General features: G+C 36.5%; 2 protein-coding genes across 5 annotated transcripts in view; one reads left to right on the top strand and one right to left on the bottom strand.

Moving 5' to 3' along the window:
* LOC134665896 (protein FAM13A) overlaps positions 1-25806 on the top strand; it is a 212066-nt gene that overhangs the window by 30547 nt on the left and 155713 nt on the right. The gene's annotated exons all lie outside the window — the stretch shown is intronic.
* LOC134665892 (folliculin-interacting protein 2) overlaps positions 1-25806 on the bottom strand; it is a 163718-nt gene that overhangs the window by 23455 nt on the left and 114457 nt on the right. For all 4 annotated transcript variants that reach the window (XM_063522934.1, XM_063522936.1, XM_063522932.1 and 1 more), the window contains 4 exons: positions 22624-22736; positions 21308-21477; positions 10548-10661; positions 9578-9720 (listed from right to left, as the gene is read on the bottom strand). In XM_063522934.1, the coding sequence (XP_063379004.1) occupies positions 9578-9720; positions 10548-10661; positions 21308-21477; positions 22624-22736 (540 nt within the window). The remainder of the gene's footprint in view (positions 1-9577; positions 9721-10547; positions 10662-21307; positions 21478-22623; positions 22737-25806) is intronic.

Genomic DNA, 25806 nt, shown 5'->3' with positions numbered 1-25806 from the left:
AATGCATGTGTTTTTTTAAATACATTTTTATAGTAGGTATTTTTGAGAGTAGGTATTTTCAATTAACAATTTGGCCAAAAGTATCGTTATTTATGGAATGGGGAGTCAAATATCAGAATGGAAATTGTATAACAAATCCATTTATACCCAAATTTCAATTGCTTATTGTAAAAAGAATAATAAAATCGTACTTGGAATTGGAACCTAAACTGCTCTAGTGCAGAAACGTATCATTTCCTGCACACCTTTTACAACAACAATGACCCTCTTTCATATATTCGGTCAAATTGTGCTTTTTGAAAAACTAATTATAGCCAGCCTTTTATGAATGTAGTATGATACCTTAGGGTATTATGGTGCTTTACGCACACTAGCGTCCCTTCCCCTCCCACTGACGCAACCCCCCCTTTTTGCATGAAATATGTCCCGGTTCACAGTTTTTTACATGTTTTGAGAAAAGTATACATTTTAGGTAAAAAGTGTCAATGAAAGAAATAATCCTTAATAAATTCTTAATAAAAAAGGTCATATTCATTTTTTTTATATGATGCACCTAATTCATGTATTAGCTTGTCAAAATTCGAAATAACATAGTTTTTACTTAGGGTTCGAAATTCATTTATTATACACGGTGTAACATGAGGAAACCGAATAATTTTAACAGCGTATTCCTGATCACATTTAGAGACAAAAATGTCCTATAAACTTTTTGAAATTCGCCTAGTTTCAGAGTTAATACCAATTAAAAAAAAAACAAGTCTATTGTTACATAGTTCAAAACGCCTTTTTGATGGCGATGTTGCTACTATGGGATTTAGTCTAAATATCCTTATTGATATGTCAAAAAGTGACAAGTAACACTTTGCAAAAACTAAGTTTTACGAAAAAAAAAAACATTTTAAGTGACAAGTTTACCAATAGCATTTAATTTTTATGTACAAATTCATTCATAAAATTAAAAAAAAACCAAACAATATTTTTTTTTGGCGAAATTGACCTAAACACATATTACATATTACATTTTAGGATAAAAGTGTCAATGAAAGAAATAGTTCCTTATTAAATTCTTAGTAAAAAAGGTTATATTCATTTTATAACACTTATTATACAAGGTGTCCTCAAGAAATGCGAAAGATTTTATTTCTGAGGTCAAAAGAAGGAAAAAATGTATGTATGAGTTTAGGTCAATTTAGCCGAAAACAATTTTTTTTTATTGTTTTTAGGGTTCCGTACCTCAAATGGAAAAAACGGAACCCTTATAGGATCACTCGTGCGTCTGTCTGTCTGTCCGTCTGTCACAGCCGATTTTCTCCGGAACTACTGGACCAATCAAGTTGAAATCTGATACACATATGTAAGTTTGTAAACAAATGAATTTTAAACATGGGGGCCACTTTTGGGGGGTAAATGAAAAAATTCAAAAATAAAAAAATTCAAACTATATCATGTTACATATCAAATGAAAGAGCTTATTGTAAGGATCTCAAATATATATTTTTATAATTTTCGAATAAACAGTTTAGAAGTTATTCAAGAAAATAGGCAAAAAATGACTATTCCCCCCCCCTTTATCTCCGAAACTACTAGGTTTAAAATTTTGAAAAAATACATAAAATAGGTCTATACCTATAGATGACAGGAAAACCTATTAGAAATCTACAGTCAAGCGTGAGTCGGACTTAATTACAGTTTTTGATCCGACTCCTACGGATTTTTTAAAGATTTCACTCACGTTTCGCATAAATAATGTTTAGTTTTAAGTTTATAAAATACATATGTATGTTAGTCTGCAAGGTATTTGTAATATGGGCCTTGTTCCCTGAATTAAATATCTAAATAAATAAAATAAAAAATACATTGTTAAAAATTGTGTAATATACGGAACCCTTGGAACGCGAGTCCGACTCGCACTTGGCCGCTATTTTTTAAATTTTTTGAATATATATGTATGTACATAAAAAGTAAATGTTATTGGTAAACTTGTCAGTTAACATGGATTTTTACTTTTTTTTCGTAAAACATAGTTTTTGCAACGTGTTACTTAATTGTCACTTTTTGACATATCAATAAGGATATTTAGACTAAATCCCATAGTAACAACATCGCCATCAAAAAGGCGTTTCGAACTATGTAACGTTTTTGGAATTTCAACCCCTAAGAGGGTTAAAAAGGGGATGAAAATTCGTCTGCGGGTGCTAATTTTATGTTAAGCAAGGAATTTGAAACTTTGTAAAAACGTTTTAAATTAAAAAAACATGGAAACTAATTCAAGCATTTTTGAAAATCATGCCCCAAGGTGGTGAGAAAGGGGTTGCACGTTTGTATGGAGATCAGATATTTTGTGAGTGCGGAACTTGAATCTTTGTATAAGGGCATAGGTACCTATTATGAGAACACAAGAAAAGTAATTTCAGCAACCAACATCAAAATCCACTTGACTTCAAACTTCATACAACTTGCTAAAAAAGAAAAGTACTTATAATTTCAACATTGCTTGGATATGAAAATTATTGGTACTAAAGATGTAAAATGTTGAAGATAAGATTCCACGCGGACGAAGTCGCGGGCAACAGCTAGTATATCCATAAATATCAAAATATAAAAGGACATACATTTTCAGAAGATTTCGCCGTGCGACGTTGCCAAATGGTTTAAAGTACAACATGCTCGCAACGTTTGGATGTCAATAATTCGACAATGAAAAATTATATTTCAAATCAATTCAAACTTGATATTTTTGACAGTAATGGGTTGGTGTACTTTCGTTTCGGCCAAATACATTTCGCCAAATTTCACTTCCCAACAAACTTATCGCAATAGTTTCATTTCCCAAAGGAACCTTTAGCAAAGTTACACTTCGCATATAATTTATTTGGTCAAATTATCATTTGGCATGATTTTGCTTTGTCAAATGTTATTAGGACAAAAACTTATTTAGCAAACGTTTTTTATTGTCTAATATTATATTCCAAAAAGATGTTTGGTCAAAATTGTCACTTCGCAAATTTGTCAAATAGGCATCTCTATTTAAAGTACTTTTTGTTATGTTATAATAGGTACGTTAAATTCTACGTAATTTGGGTGGGTTGGGTTAGGTTTGAACTGCGATCCTCACAAAACGGAACCGATATCAGAAAAGTGGGTTAGGTTAGGTTAGAATTGCGGTCCTTACAGAAACGAAATTCTATGTACTAAAAAAAGGTCATCGAAGTGGATTAATTAATTTAATAGAATAACGAGATGTAAAAAAATTGCATGACATTTTAAACTAAAATGTGGTTTGAATATTGGTGGTTATTTATTATTTTTGGGTTACAATGATTACTTTGGTGTTATTTGCTTTAATAGAATAGCAAGATGTAACAAATTTGGTTGTCATTTTACATTAAAATGGAGTTTTAATTTTAGTGATCATTTACTACATATTTTTGGCAGTAAGAATGTTTTTTTTTGACGTTACATTTTACTATGTATATGTAATGACCAGTTAAATACTAGACAAATAAAATTCTGCAGCCTCCACTTTATTGGTATGTAAATTGTATGCCATGCAATATTTTGGGACATGTAAGTTATGCTTAATGATACATTTGACTAAATAATATTTGGTAAAATGAAACTTGTCCAAGTAATTATTTGCTAAACAATAACTTGCCAAAAAAGACTATTGCTAACTGAAAATTTGCGATAAGTTGTTTTGCCAAACATTTTTTTGGGAAATGATAATTTGGGAAACATAGTTTGGGATGTGATACTTTGGGAAACGATTTTGGCCCATTCGTTAGTAAACCAATGGGTTACTTAAATAAGAAGGCATTTTTCGCCCGGGTCTACTATGGTCAAATGGTCTAGTGGCTTTTAGCTATTGAGTATAAGTCTAACAAGTTGAACAGCATGACAGGGTTCAAACCACGAACGAAGATTTCTTTTTGTATTTATTTATTTATTTTATTTCATCTTTTTGGTAATTTTATATGCTTTATTTTAAAAGTTATTTTAAGTAAATGTGTTGTATTTGATTATTTCATGTAGGTATATCATTTCAAGAAAATTTTGGAAACTTTTATTTTATACCTGGTCAAGCAAATCTTGTCAGTAAAAAAAGGCACGAAATCCAAATGTTCTATGAACGATATCCCTTCGCGCCTACATTTTTCAAATTTGCCGCCTTTGTCTACTGACAAGATCTGCTTGACCAGCTATACTTCGTCGATAGTTGACTTCTTATGTACCTATTCTGCGATCCTAATTAGCCTCATGCATGACTTTTTTTAAATTATTTTAATCATTATTTATATCCTTTGAAAACCGGAAAATAAAAATACTTTTATTATAAAATTTATAAAGCTTCCCATAATATTATTAAAAAATAATTAAAATACTGAAAATGTTTTACTCACCTAAGTTTAGTTTCGAAGAATAACATACGCTTAAAATAATTCAAAAGAGAATGCTAAAATTATAAAATAAAAAAAAATTGGCATTGTCGGGGTTTGAACCATGTATCTTAGCTACGATCTGATTTTTTTCAAAATAGAGGCTACGTGTGCCACGAGCACATGACAGTTGATGGTCGAAAACATTAGTTGCTTCTGAATGCCTTGTAATTCTTAATCGTTGCTCAAACAAGAATTTATTATTTAATTTCCAATCTTTTTTCAACAATAAACATTTCATCCGCTGCGCCCTCTAGGTTACTTTACTGTAACATTACGAATCTGCTGACATTTGACACTGACTTTAAGGTGACTTTAAGTACGTAAGTGTGCGTGAATGCAAGAAATTGCAATATTTTGCAGTTGGATTCCGGTAATAACGAAATGAGACAATGTTGAGTTGAACATGTCTCGATTTGGATGTAGTATTTTTTATAGTTTTCGCACATATCAACACATCTTATGAAACTTTGTATTTTGGGAGAAATAGTGAAAATCCACAATTCGTGCACAGTGACGCCATCTTTTGGCTGATAATCGGCATCCCATCCCTAGACATCCACCTTAATGAAAATACATCATTTTCATTTATAAAAAGTGTTTTTACTTCATACCACAACATTCAATATTATAGTATGTCTCATAACAGCTTAAATTCAATTAAGACTTAATAGCTTTGAACCACTAGGTATATGGATGTATTGCTATTTCATAACCTCCTGCCAAATAGTCATTTAGAGAGATATGTACAAAAAAGGATATCCTTTAAGGTCATTCGCATTAAGACGGCGAGAAACAATGCATTCGTTCAAACGACCGGCAATTTAAAGGCTGCAATCAAGGCTCGAAACTAGCGGTACTCGACCCCCCATAGCGTGACTTGCAGACCTAGCGGTCTATCACAAGACAGTGACTCACAATAAACCTGTGGCATAATGAGCCGTCACTTATCAGGTTACTTGAGAATTTATGTTAATAGCAGCTATTTGTCATCGCCGATAACAAGTCATATGACTGAATGATAGCCGCGGTCACTCATGTCATGTGACGGATCACGCGTTAGTCGATAAACTGTACAAACAGTGCATGAACTGGTTTCCGTGCTTTTAGGCTTTCACCAACTCTTACTGGGCGAGATACGCGCGAAATTCCGTTCGAATCCGCCGTTCCGTGCTAACATTTAGGCTCGGTTGCACCAAAATGTTTGTCATCTTTAAAGAGTTCGCTACATTTTATTGTATGGAAAGTTTCATAGTAAACCGCCGCGGCGCGCCGGGTAACATTGATCAGTCTGTCAAGTGCGGATGGTGCAACTGACACTTAATAGTATCGTATGACTTTAGCTACATATATATGTAAATACAAATGGTACCACGTTTTTTACGTCAAATCTAAGCAACATTATAATACATACGAGTAAATTATGTTATGATAACAGCCTATGTAAAGAACGGAAAGGAAGAGTGAGAACCTATCACGTGGCCAAACCATACCTGTACGTATATGGGGACAACATGACGACCCTTATCCGAGAGATAAAGCGAGCGTTGACACGTAAACAAAACGATTTGGGCAAAAACAAAAACATTATCTACCTAACGACTTTGTACTGATTAGTAAGATAAAGGAAATAAATAAACGCACAAATAAATATAGGTACGGTGTTTTTGTCGATTTACGGCCGCTGAGGCAAAATGCCACGGACACCCCATAAAGGAAATGACATAACTAGTTATTTGACCTATGTTATTTTCGTAAAGTCAAATGTAAACATATGGGTGTAGACAACTTAAAAGTATGTCCCATAATTCTTAATTCGCTGACATAAGAGCTAATATGGGACATATTTTTGAGCTGATTTGTGCACCCATATTTTTACACTTGGCTGTACAAACATAAGTGGGTATTGCCAACACATAAAACTATTTTTCTCAAACATGCAATGAAATATTGATGTTATGTTCCTTATAATAGGCTGCGAAGTATGACGTTTCAGGTGCGGCTAGGACAAAAGGTCGTTAATGGAATTTCATACAAATCTTGCAGGCCTAGGCCGGCAAAGTCCTCTTTTTTAATTTTCATTTCACAGATATTTGTGACACAGCATCGTGGCATTCATCCATTAAAAAAAATAGAGGCTGTATTTGCTTTATGGTTCGTAATGACACTGCCACTACGCCTATAAAAAAAAAAAAACAAAAAACAATGTTTGCTATAATTTGCAGTTTTATTTGTATAAAATCAACATGAACTTAATAAATAATACATTATTAATCAAATTCTATAATTTTAAATTATAAATTTAACTACACAAATAAAAACATTTAAAATATTTCATCTAAACGTTAGCGGTAAAAAGGTCTACTCAAACACGCGTAGTTATTTTTTTTTTAAATTGTTATGGAGGTAAAGTTGAAAAATTTTCATTCTGTTTTATTGGATTTATGATGCGTTGTTGATTTTTTTACTTTAATATGAGTTCCGACGAAATAATGAAATTAATATTAATTGTAATCGTAGGTGTTAGAATTGGCAGCGTAAGCAGAATTGATTTTAAATAACTTGCTGCCTTTGCCGCCAAGTCAAAGATGAAGTATGTATATGGTTGCTTATGGCAATTTTATTATTTGAGAAACTAAGAAAAATGGCTTACAGTTTATTAGAAACAGTTTTGTGGCATATTTTAAATGAATGTAACTGCAAATTCGTCAACACTGTGGAAATTATACTTATTTACTCCATGCATAAAGCAACGATGTATGTGAAACATGATATCAACATGAAAGACTATGTAAACTTATGTGACGAAAACGACAGTCAGACGGATACAAGGCGAAAAAATCAAAGATACATGAAAAAATACGGGTAGTAAAAATACACGACTCGTGTAAAACATACGCGTGATAATGATATAGGTACGTGTTGGTTATATTTTGGGTGTAGTTTACTTTTAGTTTTTTCTATAAATAAAACTTGGGTTTCGTGGATTTTTTATTTTATTTATTTCATTGCATGTTTGAGAAAAGCACTATACATACCTCGGCGGGAAATGGGGTTGCCCGCGCTCAGACCTATCCGGCCTCGCTTCGCTCGGCCGTCTATATGTCTTCGGCCGGCAACCCCTTTCGTCCCGGCCTTTGTAGTAATGTACTATTCCTACTCGTCGACTATAATACTTGAATTAAGATTTCTCATACCAAACTTCAATTGGGTATATTTAATGTATGGGCTCCCAACTCAACTATAATATTCATTACGATACAGTTTAGTCAACTATAATGAAATTGACCAATCACAGCTCTCCGCGATCAACAGGACGAAACAAAACCCAAGCTCAAATTAATTTATTATTTTAGGTTGTATAGTAGAAACAATTGGTTCATAAGTCAGAAACGCACATGTGACACCCTTAAAATAGCAACATCCATAGACTACGAAAACCACTTAGTGTTGCTTGTTAGTCTCCATAGGCTAGGGTGGCCAAAATCGAGAAAACAACTGTCTAAAAATTTAATTTAGCGCTACACAAGTACCAGGGCCTCATGAGTTACGAGAAGGTGTCGTTGACCAACGCGCCGGGCGCGGCGGTCGGGGCGCGTACCAGTATGAAGGTATCGCGCTGCTTGCGTATCTTAGCTGTGTATACTTTTGGTTTGGTTTGTTTGTATGATTCTACTAGTTTAAAGTATTATTTTTGATGGCTCGTAGAAAAAGTATTGTATACAATAGTGATATAATCAAGCTTTTCAATCTCGTACCTGACTTAGGCAACTCAGCAAGCTTCGTTGCCTAAACACGGTACTCGACTGAAAAGCTCTCTATTATATCACGATTGTATAAAATACTATTACAAAACTACCTACCTTACAATTTACAAAACTAGCTTGCAATCGACAATGGAAAGCTAGCCTATCTGTAGGGATCTTGATAATAAATGTAAATGTTTTAAATATGCACATAGAATTTTAAACCAAACAAACGGTTCCTTGGAATTCTAATGCGAGGTGCAACAAAAACACCTTTAATCTTGAACATGCGTTATTCCACCTTAGAAGACATATCGTTTTTAAGATACATAATAGGTACTAAGCTCATTACAAAAGTATTAGCTTCTCATCACATGACTAGATTCGCTATATGGTAATCTTAACATCATAATAAAATTGCATATAATGAACACCCATTGTATTCTTCAGATGAACACCTAAAGGTCGACCAGTGCGTCAGTGTCCGAGAAGGCATGTACTTGACTTTTAGACGACACGGAAAATACTGAATGCAACACACGGGTCAAGGGCACACTGACCTCAAAAGTGCAGTTGCATATTGCTTCATGATTTTAACTCTCAGATAACATCGAATACTTATACAAAACACATTAACAAGTTACAAGTGCATGTGGAGGCCAAAACTGTTCAAATAATTTAAAAACGGGTTTTAACTATAGTCTGTATTTTTAGGTATTTAAAAAAGAGTAAACTAAATCTACCCTCAAATGGCTCATTCTTAAGCCAGTTGAGGGTAGATGAAAACATTACATGGTCAATCAATGTAGGTTAACGTCAGGTCGTTCAGTGACAGATCCAGGTGGTTTTGTATTTAGTTGGTACTACCCGAAATCGTGCAATTTATTTCTTTACTTTTATTTAAGTACCTAAAGATACAGAGTATAGGTAATGAGTTCTATTCACAGGAGCCCTTGTTTACTAGGGGGAAATGTGAATGTCAAGTTCATGGATCCGACTTACGTCACAAGATGGCAAAGCCACCAAGTATCGATTCGGGCTACAAGAACCTGCGATGCGCACGGTTCTTATATCTTATATTGTAGTGCATGCATGGACATTGGACATGGCCAGCATGTTCGAGCTATTGCCAAGGTCGAAGCGCGTCGCTAGATTTCTGAACGTACGTCGCGCCGATGCCAGCTGTCGTTGTTCAAAGCCTGATAGGGCCACCATAAGTTAACATATTGCACTGTACCTGAGAGTCGGTGGTAGTGGAACCGCTTGGCACGGCCAGCAGGTTCGAGCTATTGCAGAGGTCGAAGCGCGTCGCTAGATTTCTGAACGAACGCCGCTGCCAGCTGTCGTTGTTCAAAGCCTAATAGGGCCACCATAAGTTAACATATTGCACTGTACCTGAGAGTCGGTGGTAGTGGAGCCGCTTGGCACGGCCAGCAGGTTAGAGCTATTGCCGAGGTCGAAGCGCGTCGCTAGATTTCTGAACGTGCGCCGCTGCCAACTGCCATTGCTCGACGTGCTTAGCTTGCGGCCTGATGGGGCTGGACCGAGAAACATATGTCAACTGGAAGGCTCGTCAGAACTTAATTTGCTTAGCTGAGAAGTGGTTGAAGGTTTAACTGTGTTTGACTGATTTGGGTAACTAGTGGTCAGTAAATAAAAAAAAAATATACGAATTAATTCAGCAACTAGAGAAAATCATCAACTTCCAAAATAACCGTCTAAATCCCTCTATTTTTATTAAAGCGAGACTCCTGACAAATTTGAATGGAGTATGTTTCAGGTTTATATTGGTATTTATGTTCATAGCAGAAGGTAATTATCTAACATTAATGGTCGTCTAGTACCTACAACATAAGACAAGCTTAAGCTTACTGTGGAACGTCGATCTCTGTCTTATTTTCTTAATATTTATTCACAAATAAACTCGCAGGTGGAAGGCGTAACGATCAGGATACATCCGAAAGCGATTGGCAGAAGCTTGGCTAAGGACAGAGACGTGGGAATTCAGGAGAGTAGCTTTTGCATGTGAAAGATCTCTTGAGGCCTACTTGCAGAATATGTTTAGGGTTCAGTACCCAAAGGGTAAAACGGGACCCTATTACTAAGACTCCGCTGTCCGTCCGTCCATCCGTCCGTCCGTCCGTCTGTCACCAGGCTGTATCTCACGAACTCTGATGGCTAGACAGTTGAAATTGTCACAGATGTTGTATTTCTGTTGCCGCTATAACGACAAATACTAAAAAGTACGGAACCCTCGGTGGGCGACGACTCGCACTTGTCCGGTTTTTTGACTTGTTGGCCAGCAGTGGGCCACTTAAACATGCTAATAAAGAAATCATTAATAGAAATATGAAAGTAAACTTACTGTGAAACGAGAACATATCGTCCTGAGTATTGCTGCCGTCCCAAACGTCAAACATTGAGAAATAATCGTAGGTGGATCCGATGCTACTGTGTGGCGTTTGATCCCCGTAAAAACCTGTAGGATGAAATAACATAGTGTTAATAAAAGCAGTCGCAAAGGTACGCCATAGTACTACAATTGCATTATTTACTTGCTCTATGAAAAAAGGCAGATAAGTTGTAACTAATTATGCCCTTTGCATTTCTATCTAGCATCTTGTAATACGCGTCAGAATTATACCTAACAGCGAACATCGAACATCTAAGAATCTATTTCAGGGAAGGCCCTATCGTTCAAATACGCAAAAGCGACAAAGAGGTAAGTAAAAAACTAAAATTTTCGAGGATCGTAGTTTATAATACATAGATGAAACGCAAAAACAAGGTCACACTTCTGCACATAAAGATTAATAATTTTTAACGCCGCGCATATCGTGCGCGCCGCGTCATCTTGAACCTTGCTGGAATGTACGATAGTTGATGATATTGGCAGGTGTGGCTCACTCCGCGATTTCGTCGCTTTGCTACAGGTAGCTAAAAGTACATCCGTTCCCTACCAATTTTGGTGGTTTGGTGTCGCGTGGCGCTATCGCCACCTAGCGGCCATATCTGGCCTGATCGTAACAGACGCGTTTTGTTAGAGAGTGAGTCTTCTGCACCTAGTACTATTATTTATTCTGTGATTATGGGCTGTATCCGCGCGCATCAGTTGACGTCGTTGGCGGTCAAAAGGTTAAGAAAAAAAAATGGCAGACTGGTGATTGCATCCGGTGATGTCATAAGACATACGAGTATTTCCCTTACAAAGATTTTCCGTCTTGCCAAGTGTTTAAAGACACTTCACTGCGTAGGTGGGGGCAAACTCGCATACTTCTAAAACAGCTTCTATAAACAGAGGGCCTACCGCGAACCACGTTCGACGTGTTGCATCTCTGTCGCGCTTGTATTTTCGTACGTACGCGTAACAGGAAGGCAACACGTCGAACGTCGTACGCGGTAGGCCCTCTGCACACTAGCCTACTCACGTGATCGACTAGAACATTTCGCAATGCGGACCGTACCGTAAACGGAACCTCGTCTAGCGGGTTTACGTCACGTGGCTCGGTTTGTTTACATACAATAACAACGCCGAGTTATATCCGCAAACAACTGAACTAACATACGTCAACACGAATAAGATTTTGTACCATTGTAAAGGATAGCTATAGCTTCAATAGATTTTGAAGTGCCCCTCATATGTAAGTGGATATATATGAAATACATATTCCAAAAATGTTATATTCTTGTTGTGCTACTATAGTATCATATTATATGTTGTACCTCATCAATTAATGGCGTTTCTCGGCAAAACAAATGACGACCAAGTGCAACGATCATTATGACTACAATACAATGTATCAGTCGACTTAGGACGTGTAATTTTATTATTTTATTTTGTATTTTACTGCAAAAGTGGTCGTGAGTAGGATGTATAGGTTCGAATTGGGAACAATGTTTTTGTGACTGGTTTTGAAAACTTATGTTGCTATCAACATCAAGGTCTATACCTGTCACCGTTACTGCGCAATAGGGAATATTAGGCAAAGCTCTGCGTAGGTGGCACCACTAGCACATACAGTAAACAAACCTCATTGACATCATCAATGACACATCATGCGTCACTAGGTCAATCATATATATGACTGCCGTGAAACACGACAGTTGAAAGTTCAGTTTCTGCCTCTCTATCACTCTTGCTTATTCGATCGATACAGAGGCAGATAAAAAAATTGCGTGGTTCGCGGTACGCCACCTGTAAATAAACCGCCTTGGTGCATCGATGTCATAGTGAAAACTTGTCAAAAAACTGTTTAAGACCTAGTATGTAATAGTTACTATATGGTTTACTAAACAAATTAGTGCTGCACTCTGGCGGCAGAGCAGTAATACTCCCTATTTTTAGGGTTCCGTACCCAAAGGGTAAAACGGGACCCTATTACTAAGACTTCGCTGTCCGTCCGTCCGTCCGTCCGTCCGTCCGTCCATCTGTCTGTCTGTCACCAGGCTGTATCTCACGAACCGTGATAGCTAGACAGTTGAAATTTTCACAGATGATGTATTTCTGTGGCCGCTATAACAACAAATACTAAAAACAGAATAAAATAAAGATTTAAATGGGGCTCCCATACAACAAACGTGATTTTTGACCAAAGTGAAGCAACGTCGGGAGTGATCAGTACTTGGATGGGTGACCGTTTTTTTTTTTGCTTTTTTTTGTTTTTTTTGCATTATGGTACGGAACCCTTCATGCGCGAGTCCGACTCGCACTTGCCCGGTTTTTTTTTTTTAATTCGCAACGACGCGTCAGTTCAATGTAATAAGATGTAAAGTGCAATGTTGGCGTTATTCACTGCAATCAGTATCAATACATTGATACTTCTAATAGTTGATAATGTAATGAGCAAAGCGTTTTCCTGTGATAACAGGGAAGATAAGGCGTATATACATAGTAGCAACGGAAGGGGGAACACTTTAGTGACCATTTGAACTCTATTGCAATGACATAAGACTTAAATGCATCGGTTGTGCAATATTAGTATAGAAGTGTCTAGTAACGCGCTGGTCTCGCTCTATTTACTTATGCAGTATGTATCTTATATAATTAGGACATTTACTAGACAGAGGGCAAAGTATGTTAGATATGTAATATATAAAGCCGATGGTCCCGGGTTCGAATCCTGGTAAGGGCATTTATTTGTATTATGATACAGATATTTGTTCCTGAGTCATGGTTGTTTTCTATGTATTTAAGTATTTATATATTATATATATCGTTGTCTGAGTACCCACAACACAAGCCTTCTTCAGCTTACCGTGGGGCTTAGTCAATTTGTGTAAAAATGTCCTATAATATTTATTTATTTAACGTATGCAGAGTGAAATTTGGACAAAGTTCAATATTGTTTTAAATAAAAAAAACACCATTCTTTTTTTAAATAATTATGTTCTTATAATAATGTATATATCAAGGCTTAATGTATAAAATAGTTTACTCCCATGCGAGATGCTTTACGGCAGTTCTGTGGTACTTTGTCCATCGCTGTCGAAAACACAGATGTCGGCACTTTATTCAGCTCCGATTTTATTTTTCGAATCAATTCATCATTCAATCAAAAATCAATCAATTCCGTCCGTCCGTCCGTCCGTCTGTCACCAGGCTGTATCTCACGAACCGTGATAGCTAGACAGTTGAAATTTTCACAGATGATGTATTTCTGTGGCCGCTATAACAACAAATACTAAAAACAGAATAAAATAAAGATTTAAATGGGGCTCCCATACAACAAACGTGATTTTTGACCAAAGTGAAGCAACGTCGGGAGTGATCAGTACTTGGATGGGTGACCGTTTTTTTTTTTGCTTTTTTTTTGTTTTTTTTGCATTATGGTACGGAACCCTTCATGCGCGAGTCCGACTCGCACTTGCCCGGTTTTTTTTTTTTAATTCGCAACGACGCGTCAGTTCAATGTAATAAGATGTAAAGTGCAATGTTGGCGTTATTCACTGCAATCAGTATCAATACATTGATACTTCTAATAGTTGATAATGTAATGAGCAAAGCGTTTTCCTGTGATAACAGGGAAGATAAGGCGTATATACATAGTAGCAACGGAAGGGGGAACACTTTAGTGACCATTTGAACTCTATTGCAATGACATAAGACTTAAATGCATCGGTTGTGCAATATTAGTATAGAAGTGTCTAGTAACGCGCTGGTCTCGCTCTATTTACTTATGCAGTATGTATCTTATATAATTAGGACATTTACTAGACAGAGGGCAAAGTATGTTAGATATGTAATATATAAAGCCGATGGTCCCGGGTTCGAATCCTGGTAAGGGCATTTATTTGTATTATGATACAGATATTTGTTCCTGAGTCATGGTTGTTTTCTATGTATTTAAGTATTTATATATTATATATATCGTTGTCTGAAATTATTTTTTACTTATAAACTAATTAAAAGATAAACTGTACGTCAAATGGCGGCAAATGAAAACTTTTTTCACGCACGTCACGCATCCGTAGTTTTTTTTTAATTCAGAGACAAACTAGAGTCGGGGTCGATTACCATATCGTCCGATACCAACTTACGTGCGAGATTTGTCAATATTGTATGCAATTGTCGAATAAAACGTCATCTCAACTGATATTAGAATAGGGGTCAAATCAAATTGCTTTTTTTTCAGAGATGTTCGAAATTTGAAATGCATTACCAAATCGATTTTGATATAGTAATGAGCTATTACCACATTTTCACAGATAAGAAATTTGCTGTAACAAAACAGTTTATCGTTATGTGGGCCATTATTTACGAATTTTGAAGGCATCATAGACAGTTTATGATATGTGTGTAGATAAAATAGTTTACTCCCATGCAGTGCCGGATTTAGACATTTGCCGCCCGTAGGCTATGCCGATTTTGCCGCCCCTATCCGCCTCGCTTGTAGGTTTTTTAAATTACTTTCCTATCATGAGCGTTTAATTTTTTAGTACAACATACCATAGCCATATTAAAATGCATATAAGGTGACGTCACTAATGTCACATTTTAGATACAGATTTATATGAGCAGTTTTTGTCACTCAATGACGATGCGACCTCGTTATATTTGCCTGATCTGGTGTTATGGTGGGTACGGCTGGGTTTTTTGCCATTGAAAAACAAGGTGAGGCATTACCAATGCCTAAGCATTGGCAGTCAGGCTGGATATAGTTAAGGAGTTCGGTCGGGTCTGGCATCGAGTCTGCTCGAGGGACTATGCTATACAAATGGATCGCTAGCTTTTTGTCCGGTAGACGCATATGAGCCGTATAGTAGACGCAGCTCCGATAGTGTGAACATTACCGCTGGCGTTTCACTAGGTTCTGTGCTATTAATGCTGCATATCAATAATAATCATTGCTACGCAGATTGCAGATGACAGTAGTAGGGATACGTATTACACAAGCCGTGCTAATATCCCTCATTCTGTGGTGCTGGAGAATCATGAAAAGCTTGTATCTGATATCGAGAGCTCTCTATCCATCCTGAGTTTCGGCATGGGATCGGAACAATTTAGCCACTTTTTCACACATTTACACCAATTTTTCAATACCACGAATACACAAAAAACCGGGCAAGTGCGAGTCGGACTCGCGCACGAAGGGTTCCGTACCATAATGCAAAAAAAAAAACAAAAAAAAAGCAAAAAAAAAACGGGCACCCATCCAAGTACTGACCACTCCCCGACGTTGCTTAACTTTGGTCAAAAATCACGTTTGTTGTATGGGAGCCCCATTTAAATTTTTATTTTATTCTGTTTTTAGTATTTGTTGTTATAGCGGCAACAGAAATACATCATCTGTGAAAATTTCAACTGTCTAGCTATCACGGTTCGTGAGATACAGCCTGGTGACAGACGGACGGACGGACGGACAGCGAAGTCTTAGTAATAGGGTCCCGTTTTACCCTTTGGGTACGGAACCCTAAAAATCGACGATGATCCCAAACTCACGATGTAGTCAGATGATGGTCAGATAGATCACAAAAAATGTAGTTTTTCCTTTTGAAGTACGGAACCCTAAAAATGTACCTACCTACTACATATTCTCGAAATTTTTTCGAGAATATGTAGTAGGTAGGTACATTTTTAGGGTTCCGTACTTCAAAAGGAAAAAAAACGGAACTCAGCATTATACAACCAGGACACAAGACTCGAAGACCATCCCAAACTTACAATGTGGTCCGATGGGTTAGAAATAATATGTAGGTAGTTAAATGAAAACGCGAGCGTAGCGAGCGCGAAATTTTTTCGAGAAAATAGCAGGTACCTACATTTTTAGGGTTTCGTACTTCAAAAGGAAAAAACGAAACCCATATAGGATCACTTTGTTGTACGACTGGCCGTCTGTCTGTCTCAATATAAAGGGTCTTGACGTGACAGAGGGCGGCAAAATCGACAAATAATGCTTGTTATTTAAATTTTACAAATAAATTCTGGTCAACCCTATCTGAACGGCACGTACAATTTTTTTTTGACCCAATTTTGCCGCCCCCTAAAATCTGCCGCCCTAGGCTTCAGCCTACTCAGCCTAGTGGTAAATCCGGCACTGCTCCCATGCGAGATGCTTTACGGCAGTTCTGTGGTACTTTGTCCATCGCTGTCGAAAACACAGATGTCGGCACTTTATTCAGCTCCGATTTTATTTTTCGAATCAAACTATGTACATTTTTGGGACGAAAATTATTGCAATATACTCGCCTCTTTAGATTTGCCCAAAAATCTTCTATAGGGCGAAGTTGCGGAACATTAGGTGGATTTGATGTCTTCGGTACGTATGGGATGTTTAACTGCGCCATTTTGCTAAGGGTTTTCGCCTTCTGTACGAACAACACATTTACAAGACAGCTTCAAAACTTGAAATATTATCAGGTAAGTCCAGTATTATACTTGCTATGTAAACCAAATTGTATTTTTCATGGAGGAAAAAATGGCTTGAGGCTAAGTCTGGCCAAAACACTACATTTTCTCCTCTATGACTCGTATTGATGAAATCCCGCACTAATGGCAAACAACGCTCTATGTAGCGGTCGGCGTTCACAGCTAAACCTGATTCAAAGAATACAGGCTTAGACATTCCGCGTCGACTGATGGCAAGCCATAGCAAAACTTTTTTAAGAAATTTTGTATGCTCAACATATTTCACGTTCTCATCGGTTGGACCATTGGTGTTCTCTAAATAGTAATTGCCTTGCCACTCGTTTCCATCTAACGTGAAATATGACTCGTCATCCATAACGCAAGTGACATTGTTTATAGCGTAAAATATTTCTTTGACTAATTTACGCAGCCGTACTTTCTGAGTGATTTCTTGGTTTTCAGAGACAGTGGGCTTAACTTTTCTACATCGCATATCGATGCCCATGTCTTTAAGATATTTTTTAACAGTTTTGCCGTCAGTTTTAAATTTTCTGCCGAGCTCTCTATAAGATTTTGCGACACGGCCGGCCGTAATTTTCTTTAATCGAGCTCTCTCCGAAACCTTGCTCAAGCTGGAATAGTTTCCAGAACCAGGCTTTCTAGCAGTGGTTTTCTTCAAGGCAAAGGACGCCAGAATATTGTAAATAGTGCTTCGACTCTCACCCATTTGCACAAAATATTCCACCACCTTTGATTTCGGCCATAGGGGATGGCTACTATAGAAATTACATACTGTTTGACGAAGGCGTTCTTGTTGATTTACCATAATTACAAAATTAAACACCCAATCTTTATGAGACTTACCAAACTGATTGACAGACATATTGACTTTACATTGACACATCTTTTTTATTTAGATTTTTATGTTTTTATATTTTATATACACCAACTTTGTCCAAATTTCACTCCGCATACGTTATTTTATCAATCACAAAAGTGTTATGTACAGTCAGCAAAACGATTAAGCTGCATACAGATGTGTATGCTTATGCAGGGCTGCTTATGTGTATGCTTATGGCTGAATGTAAGTACACAACTTCGCGCAACTACGGCTCTACTTCTTTTTAGGGTTCCGTGTACCGAAAGGGTAAAAAGACCCTATTACTAAGAATTCACTGTCCGTTTGTTCGTCCATCTGGTCGTCTGTCACCAGGCTGTATCTCATGAACTGTGATAGCTAGACAGTTGAAATTTTCACAGATTATGTATTTCTGTTGCCGCTATAATAACAAATACTAAAAACAGAATATAATAAAAAATAGAAATAGAATAGGTAGAATAAAAATAAATAATAGTCAGAGTCAGAGTAGGGTTAGAATAGGTAGAGAATGCCTTCTGGCATTAAGTCCGCCATTTGTACTCTTCATTTATTGTGCAATAAAGTTTAAATAAATAAATAAATATTCAAGTGGGGCTCACATACAACAAACGCGTTTTTTGCCGTTTTGTGCGTAATTGTACGGAACCCTTAGTGCGCGAGTCCGACTCGCACTTGGCCGGTTTTTTTCTACACCGCTGCCCGCAATACACTGCTCTGCTGTGTTATTTGTGCAAATACGGATACGTCAATTTAATTTAAGCTATTTACGAAAAATATACTTATCACTTATCACAAATGTTCAAGATAATTTCCCATTACAAGTAAATAGTAATTAGGACACATCAACTACCTATAATCTTCTGACAATTAAGAAAGCTTACGACTCTCGGCAGTCATTAATCACTCCCACGGTCCTCGAGTTAAAAATAGTTTAACAATGGATTGGCCTTCCTACGAGTACGGCATTAATAGTACATTACTACAGAGGCCGGGACAAAAGGGGTTGCCGGCCGAAGACATATAGACGGCCGAGCGAAGCGAGGCCGGATAGGTCTGAGCGCGGGCAACCCCATTTCCCGCCGAGGTATGTATAGTGCTTTTCTCAAACATGCAATGAAATAAATAAAATAAAAAATCCACGAAACCCAAGTTTTATTTATAGAAAAAACTAAAAGTAAACTACACCCAAAATATAACTAACACGTACCTATATCTTTATCACGCGTATGTTTTACACGAGTCGTGTATTTTTACTACCCGTATATTTTCATGTATCTTTGATTTTTTCGCCTTGTATCCGTCTGACTGTCGTTTTCGTCACATAAGTTTACATAGTCTTTCATGTTGATCTCATGTTTCACATACATCGTTGCTTTATGCATGGAGAAAATAAGTATAATTTCCACAGTGTTCACGATTTTGTAGTTACTTTCATTTCTTTAAAATATGCCACAAAACTGTTTCTAATAAACTGTAAGCCATTTTTCTTAGATTCTAAAATAATAAAATTGCCATAAGCAACCATATAGATACTTCGTCTTTGACTTGGCGGCAGAGACAGCAAGTTATTTAAAATCAATTCTGGTTACGCTGCCAATTCCAACTCCTACGATTACAATTAAAATTAATTTCATTATTTTGTCGGGACTCATATTAAAGTAAAAACAATCAACAACGCACCATAAATCCAATAAAACAGAAATACAGAATGAAAATTTTTCAACTTTGCCTCCATAACAATTTAAAAAAATAACTACGCGTGTTTGAGTAGACCTTTTTACCGCTAACGTTTAGATGAAATATTTTAAATGTATTTATTTGTGTAGTTAAATTTATAATTTAAAATTACAGAATTTGGTTAATAATGTATTATTTATTAAGTTCATGTTGATTTTATACAAATAAAACTGCAAATTGTAGCAAACATTGTTTTTGTTTCTTTTTATAGGCGTAGTGGTAGAGTGTCATTACGAACCATAAAGCAAATACTGCCTCTAGTTTTTTTTAATGGCTGAATGCCACGATGCTGTGTCACAAATATCTGTGAAATGGAAATTAAAAAAGAGGACTTTGCCGGCCTAGGCCTGCAAGATTTGTATGAAATTCCATTAAATACCTCTTGTCCTAGCCGAACCTGAAACGTCATACTTCGCAGCCTATTATAAGGAACATAACATCAATATTGCATTGCATGTTTGAGAAAAATGTGTTTACACTTTTATGATATAAGCAAGTCTCGGATAAACGCCATTTCATTTAAAAAAATGTTTTAGCCAAAAATTTCATTTTTGGTACAAGTTTTATCACTGACTGTACTTTTCTTACGACAGACAACTAATACTCATCCAGACAATTCTAAAAACCCCTAACATAATTAGATTGCGTTGTTTCATCACAGAGTTCCTATGGCCACCTCCTGTCTCCATCATCAGATCAGCTCGATGGTACCATAATATTGCATTGTCATCCGATTTATACATGCATTGCAAAATTTCAGCTCAATCGGAAACCGGGAAGTGGATCAAATTTAACTTGCAAGATTTGATTACAGACAACGGGACAGGTGAAAGTAAATAAAAGCTTGTAAATAACCCTGTTCCGTGCAACAGACTTCCTTATACCAATGTCAACGATTAAAGATGTCCCATTGACGTACATAGATTAAGAACGAACATTTTCGACTCATATATGGGTCCTTAATTATGATTTTGTTTTCACAAAATACTTATCGGGCGTTTTTCCGAGCCTTGACTATAAGTATGAAATTTCACCTTACTGTGAATTGAGTGAATTACACCTAACGCGAAATTTCAAGGCAATACGAAACAGCCTTCCATTTTACTGTTTCTGGATTCGTATTTGCTTAAGTGCACATCGGCCTTTGTATGTATTGATATAAGTCACAGTAGGTCAATATTAGCATAAATATCTGTAAAGATTATAAAGATAAAGCGAACAATTCTAAAAAAGATTCTGGCGAGGCAAAAAATCCAAATGTCGCCTTGATGATATCATGCTTAGTCTGCGGTCAGTCTGGCGAAATAGTCAATACAGAGTAGCGAGTTACAGCACCGAGTAGGTAATTTATCTAAAATGTCATCCTTACTTGTCCTATCATGTAAACAAACACTCGAAGACATTATCACACTTTTCTGTGGAATCACACAATAATCATCACTTAAAGAAACTCACAAAGTATTGAAATCAACCAAATGAACACTGAAAAATATCATTTCTAATAAGATTTTCATCAAGAATCGCAGTAACGAACGCATCACCTCAAAAACATCTGACATTACGATGTTTAAATTGTCTATGAATCGTATTGTTGGAATGACACTTTTATGTCACGTTTTTTCTATTGTTAGTAGGTACGTAGAATTAATGATTGAATACGAACCCGAGTCTCCCCTGTCAATGGAAAAGCTCAGCGAGACCTCTTCTTTCTGCAGCGGCACGTTGAGAGGTTTGGATCGCTCCCTGAGCTCAACAGAGCTCGGCTCAACTTTGCGCTCAACTCTGCTTATGCGCCGGGATGTTGGCACGCAGAACACTTTCGTGCACATTAACCTGGACAAATAAAGATGACGTTAAATATTTAATAATAAACAGCTCCATAATACCTAGCTAATTGTTATCCATTTTTCTTGAACGGTAATGATAGGCGGTCGTCACGAACTAATCCATAACACACACCCCACTAATAATATTAGTCTATTCAGGAAATCGGCCCCTGTGTGTGTATGTACATACACCCCTACGATTGTATCAGTCGACTGATAAAAAAAAACAAAAAGCTCCAACGATAAGTTTAATAAAATTAAAATATAATCAAAAACACTTACAATAATCGTTAGGAAACAACAAGATAATCACGTGACACGATTTAGTTTAAATTGCTATTCAAATGTATTCAATAACACCCACATATTTACTGTTTTTAGACTAGACCATGAGCATAGCTTCGACAAAGTACCTAATGCATAAAAAATATCTCCCGCCTCGAATTTAATACGTCTACATCGATCGTTCTAGAATACAAGTTCATAGGTCGCGACGATACATTCTGCGCAAATAACCAATATATTTATGATCAAATCCTTAACATATAGACACGATCGAAAGGCTAAAATGACAAGTAGCGGTACGCTGAATCATTTCTTCAACACACTCGGGATCTACATCTTCACGTACGTTATTTGTGTGTAGCTATAGGTATATGTATACAGCTGACTACTCCGTTTTCGACGATGGTTTGACAACTACCGTTGATGGGTAAAAGTATCAATCGAAATAAGTTTTTGGTAAAAAAATCATTTTTGGTACAAGCTTTTATCGCTGACTGTACTTTTCTTACGACAGACAACTAATACTCATCGAGACAATTCTAAAAACCCCTAACACAATTAGGTTGCGTTGTTTCATCACAGAGTTCTCATGGCCACGTCCTGTCTCCATCATCAGATCAGTTCGACAGTACCATATTATTGTATTGTCATCAGAACATTTAGAACTACATACAGCTGCAAATTTTCGTGACGCTACGATCCTTGGAAGATGGTTAAATTAGTTACCTTAGATTCCATTACATAGTTAGTTACATAGTCGACCTAATAAAAGCTTGTTAAAAAGAATGTGCACAAACAAGGGTCTAATAATGTAGTATTTTCCGGGAATCGTCCTGAAAGTTATAATTTACAGTACCTATGTGTTTACCTTTTCGGTTCATCCATGATGTGAATCTTCAATGAGACGCCCTTGCAGCTCATTGCAACCGCGCCGAATATCATCTCACCGAGTACGCTCGCATCTGCCGCTGGACCTTTATACTGGGCAAAACAAACAATTACTAAACATGAGTAAGGAATAAAAACTAAAGGGAAAACACTAGCTGTCTCTTTTATACTAGGAAGTTAAGGCTACTGGAGATTTATATTGGTTGTCAATTGTATCGGCCAAAAGCGCTCCCGCGCGATATATGTAATTTTATTCATTACATTCACTACTACTATATTTAACTATCGGGAAAAGAACAGACAAATTAGAACCCAAATCTGGTAATATTTAGCAATTTGGCCCTAATGTTCTTATTTGATACTGATTTTACAATCTTGAATCGTTTATTAGAACATAAATCGGTCATATCATCATTATTAGAATAAGTCATCAATTAGGATTAACTTTTCAATGACATACTAATCGGGAATTAATAAACTCGAACTAATCAATCCCCGGACCCGGACCCGGGTATGTCCTTAAACTACGTCCAAGACCACCGGTGGACGGGCAGCAGCGTCCCTCAAATCGGTGTACTCGACTGCGATCGCCAACCCGCCTGCCAAGCGTGGCGATTATGGCATTCACCCCCCATAAGGGGGAGGCCTATGTTCAGCAGTGGACGTCTTATGGCTGAGATGATGATGATGATGAATCAATCAGACTTCATCGTACAGTTGAAATAATGAAGTAGCGAGTGCAACAAATTTCCTGCCTACTATAAATATTTGGGTGTCTTTCTTTTCTAATACTTAATTTTTTTGTTGAAATTTAAGTTATCTGATACTATTAGTAAATAGTCATACTACTTTATATCTCTTATTATTGATAATAAATTATAATAAACAACCGACCACATAGTAAAATTATGACATGGTAAGAGATATTGGAACAGAAACTAACATTATATTATACATCCAAGAAATTCCATAATCATTTCCGTACACGAAGGAGCCAAAAATATGTCCATCTAGTTAAAGAACACGACACATTTTCCGTAAAAAAACATTTAAACACAAATGATGGGTTGTCATAAAGTCAAGTCATTTGTTGACGGAAATAAATTCTTTGGTCAGACAGGTCCAAAGAGTTATTTGGTTGTAAAAGAGCTGTAAAGACCCCCCCCCCCTCTAATTCATAAAACTTAGCAAACTCTTTCTAACAAACGATTATTTATTTTATTTTAATTTATAATTGACAAACGTTTATGATTATGACTAACGCCGTTGGCCGAGGCTAACGAGGTTTAACAGCTGAAGTAGATGGTTTTCTACTGCGACAAATGTATTTGCGTAAAGTTTGCTAAATTCAGACATCTTCCTCTTTTACTCCAATTAAGGCGTAATTAGAGCACCTAACAGAGATAGTTGCTCGACATTTACGAACTTAACGTTGTTCGACATTTAACGGCAAATTTTACATAGACTTTACAATTCTTTTAGATTTCATTACTCCTTGACCAGGTCTGTCCAAGTCGTCCAACGTGGCACAGATCACCTCATATTAGTTATTGTCTCACAGATTTCCTCATAATAAATAGTTATTGTCTTGGCATCAGAGTATAACGTTTATGCTACACAAATATTTGGAAAAGAAATATTAACAATGGCATAACGACTATTTTTAGTTTTCACATGTCCCGTGTGGTAATCAATTACGTAAAGAAGTCCGTAAAGGTGATGTTTTTGTGAACATTTCGAGTAAGTCAATATTTAAAATTTGATTAAGTATGTTAAAAAGTTATCTAACAAACGTTCGAGTGATTGGTCGAAGTGGCTGCTAACTTTATAAGTATTCTTCGTATACCCAACGATCAATATTTGTCACTTTGCACTACTTTGCACTTTTAAAAGCATTTTTTTAAGTTAAATTAATTTTCATTTAAACGCGCGTACCCTAATATACATAGGTATGGCCAGAGATATATATAACTCCGTATAAGATAAATAAAGTCTAAGAAAAAAACGTGCCTCGGACGGCCAAGGAAAAGTCGTTCTCGAATAGATGGCGCCATTACCTTTTTACTATTCTCGGCTAGATGGCGTTAACGACACCGTTTGGTATTTGACAATTTTAACACATATCAGTGAAAGAACATGGGTCAGTAGGGAACAATAAAAATTAAGAATCATTTATCCGTAAACATATTTTGATTATTTCATACATTTTCAATTTTATTTTAAGTTTTAATCGTGTGTCGATAGATGGCAGTAAATGTACCGTGACTACAAAATTGACAATGACAGGACCCCTCTATACTATCTATTCTTTTTGGTATGGCTAATAAGAATGAAACTTGAACATGAAATATGAAAAATTGAAAAGTATGCGTAATTGAATTGCGTCGTATTTCCATTACATAGAAAAGTGTCGCTATGGCGTTTCACTTTCACAGCGAAAGGCATTCCTTATTTACCCTAAAATGTCAATAACATTATCAACTTTACTATGACGTCAATGAAATCAAGTCAAGCTTGCACAAAGCAAATAAACTTTTGAACGGCACACATGCATTATAGCGGATGGCGCTGGAGCTAATATACGGCGTTGCATGAACAAGAGATTTCCTTTGGCAGGATTGGTCCTTAGGACCCAGGGATGGATTCAAGAAGTGGAGCCACCGAGATTTTTGATGTAAATTTTTAGGGGGGGGGGGGGCTCTCAACTTGATCTTGATATCATCAAGTTTGGTATCGTTTCCGTATAAATCGGGGGTGCCGAATTCATTTCTGATATCATAATGACACCATTCCGAAGTAAAAACACATAAAATATGAAAAAAATACTTTTTTTTTAAATTCCTCTTCACGCTTAAACTGCTGAACCAATTTAGTTAAAATTTGGTACAGAGATAGTTTGAGTCCCAGGGAATAACATAGCATACTTTTAATCTCAATAATCATCCCTTAAGGGTGTGAAAAGGGAGGAGGAAATTTGTATGGGGATTCAATAACCGCTGAACCGATTTAGATAAAATTTGGTATAGAGATAGTTTGAGTCCCAGGGAAGAACATAGGATAGTTTTTATTCCAAAAAAAAACCTTAATAATGAAAGGTAAGGTGTAGGATTGTATGGGAAATCAATACACGCTGAACCGATTTCGATGAAATCTATGTCTACAT

The sequence above is a fragment of the Cydia fagiglandana genome, chromosome 7 (genome assembly GCF_963556715.1).
Source record: "Cydia fagiglandana chromosome 7, ilCydFagi1.1, whole genome shotgun sequence".
NCBI classification, from domain to species: Eukaryota; Metazoa; Arthropoda; class Insecta; order Lepidoptera; family Tortricidae; genus Cydia; species Cydia fagiglandana.
The sequence above is the reverse complement of the archived record's forward strand: the minus strand, read 5'-3'. Positions and strand labels throughout refer to the sequence as shown.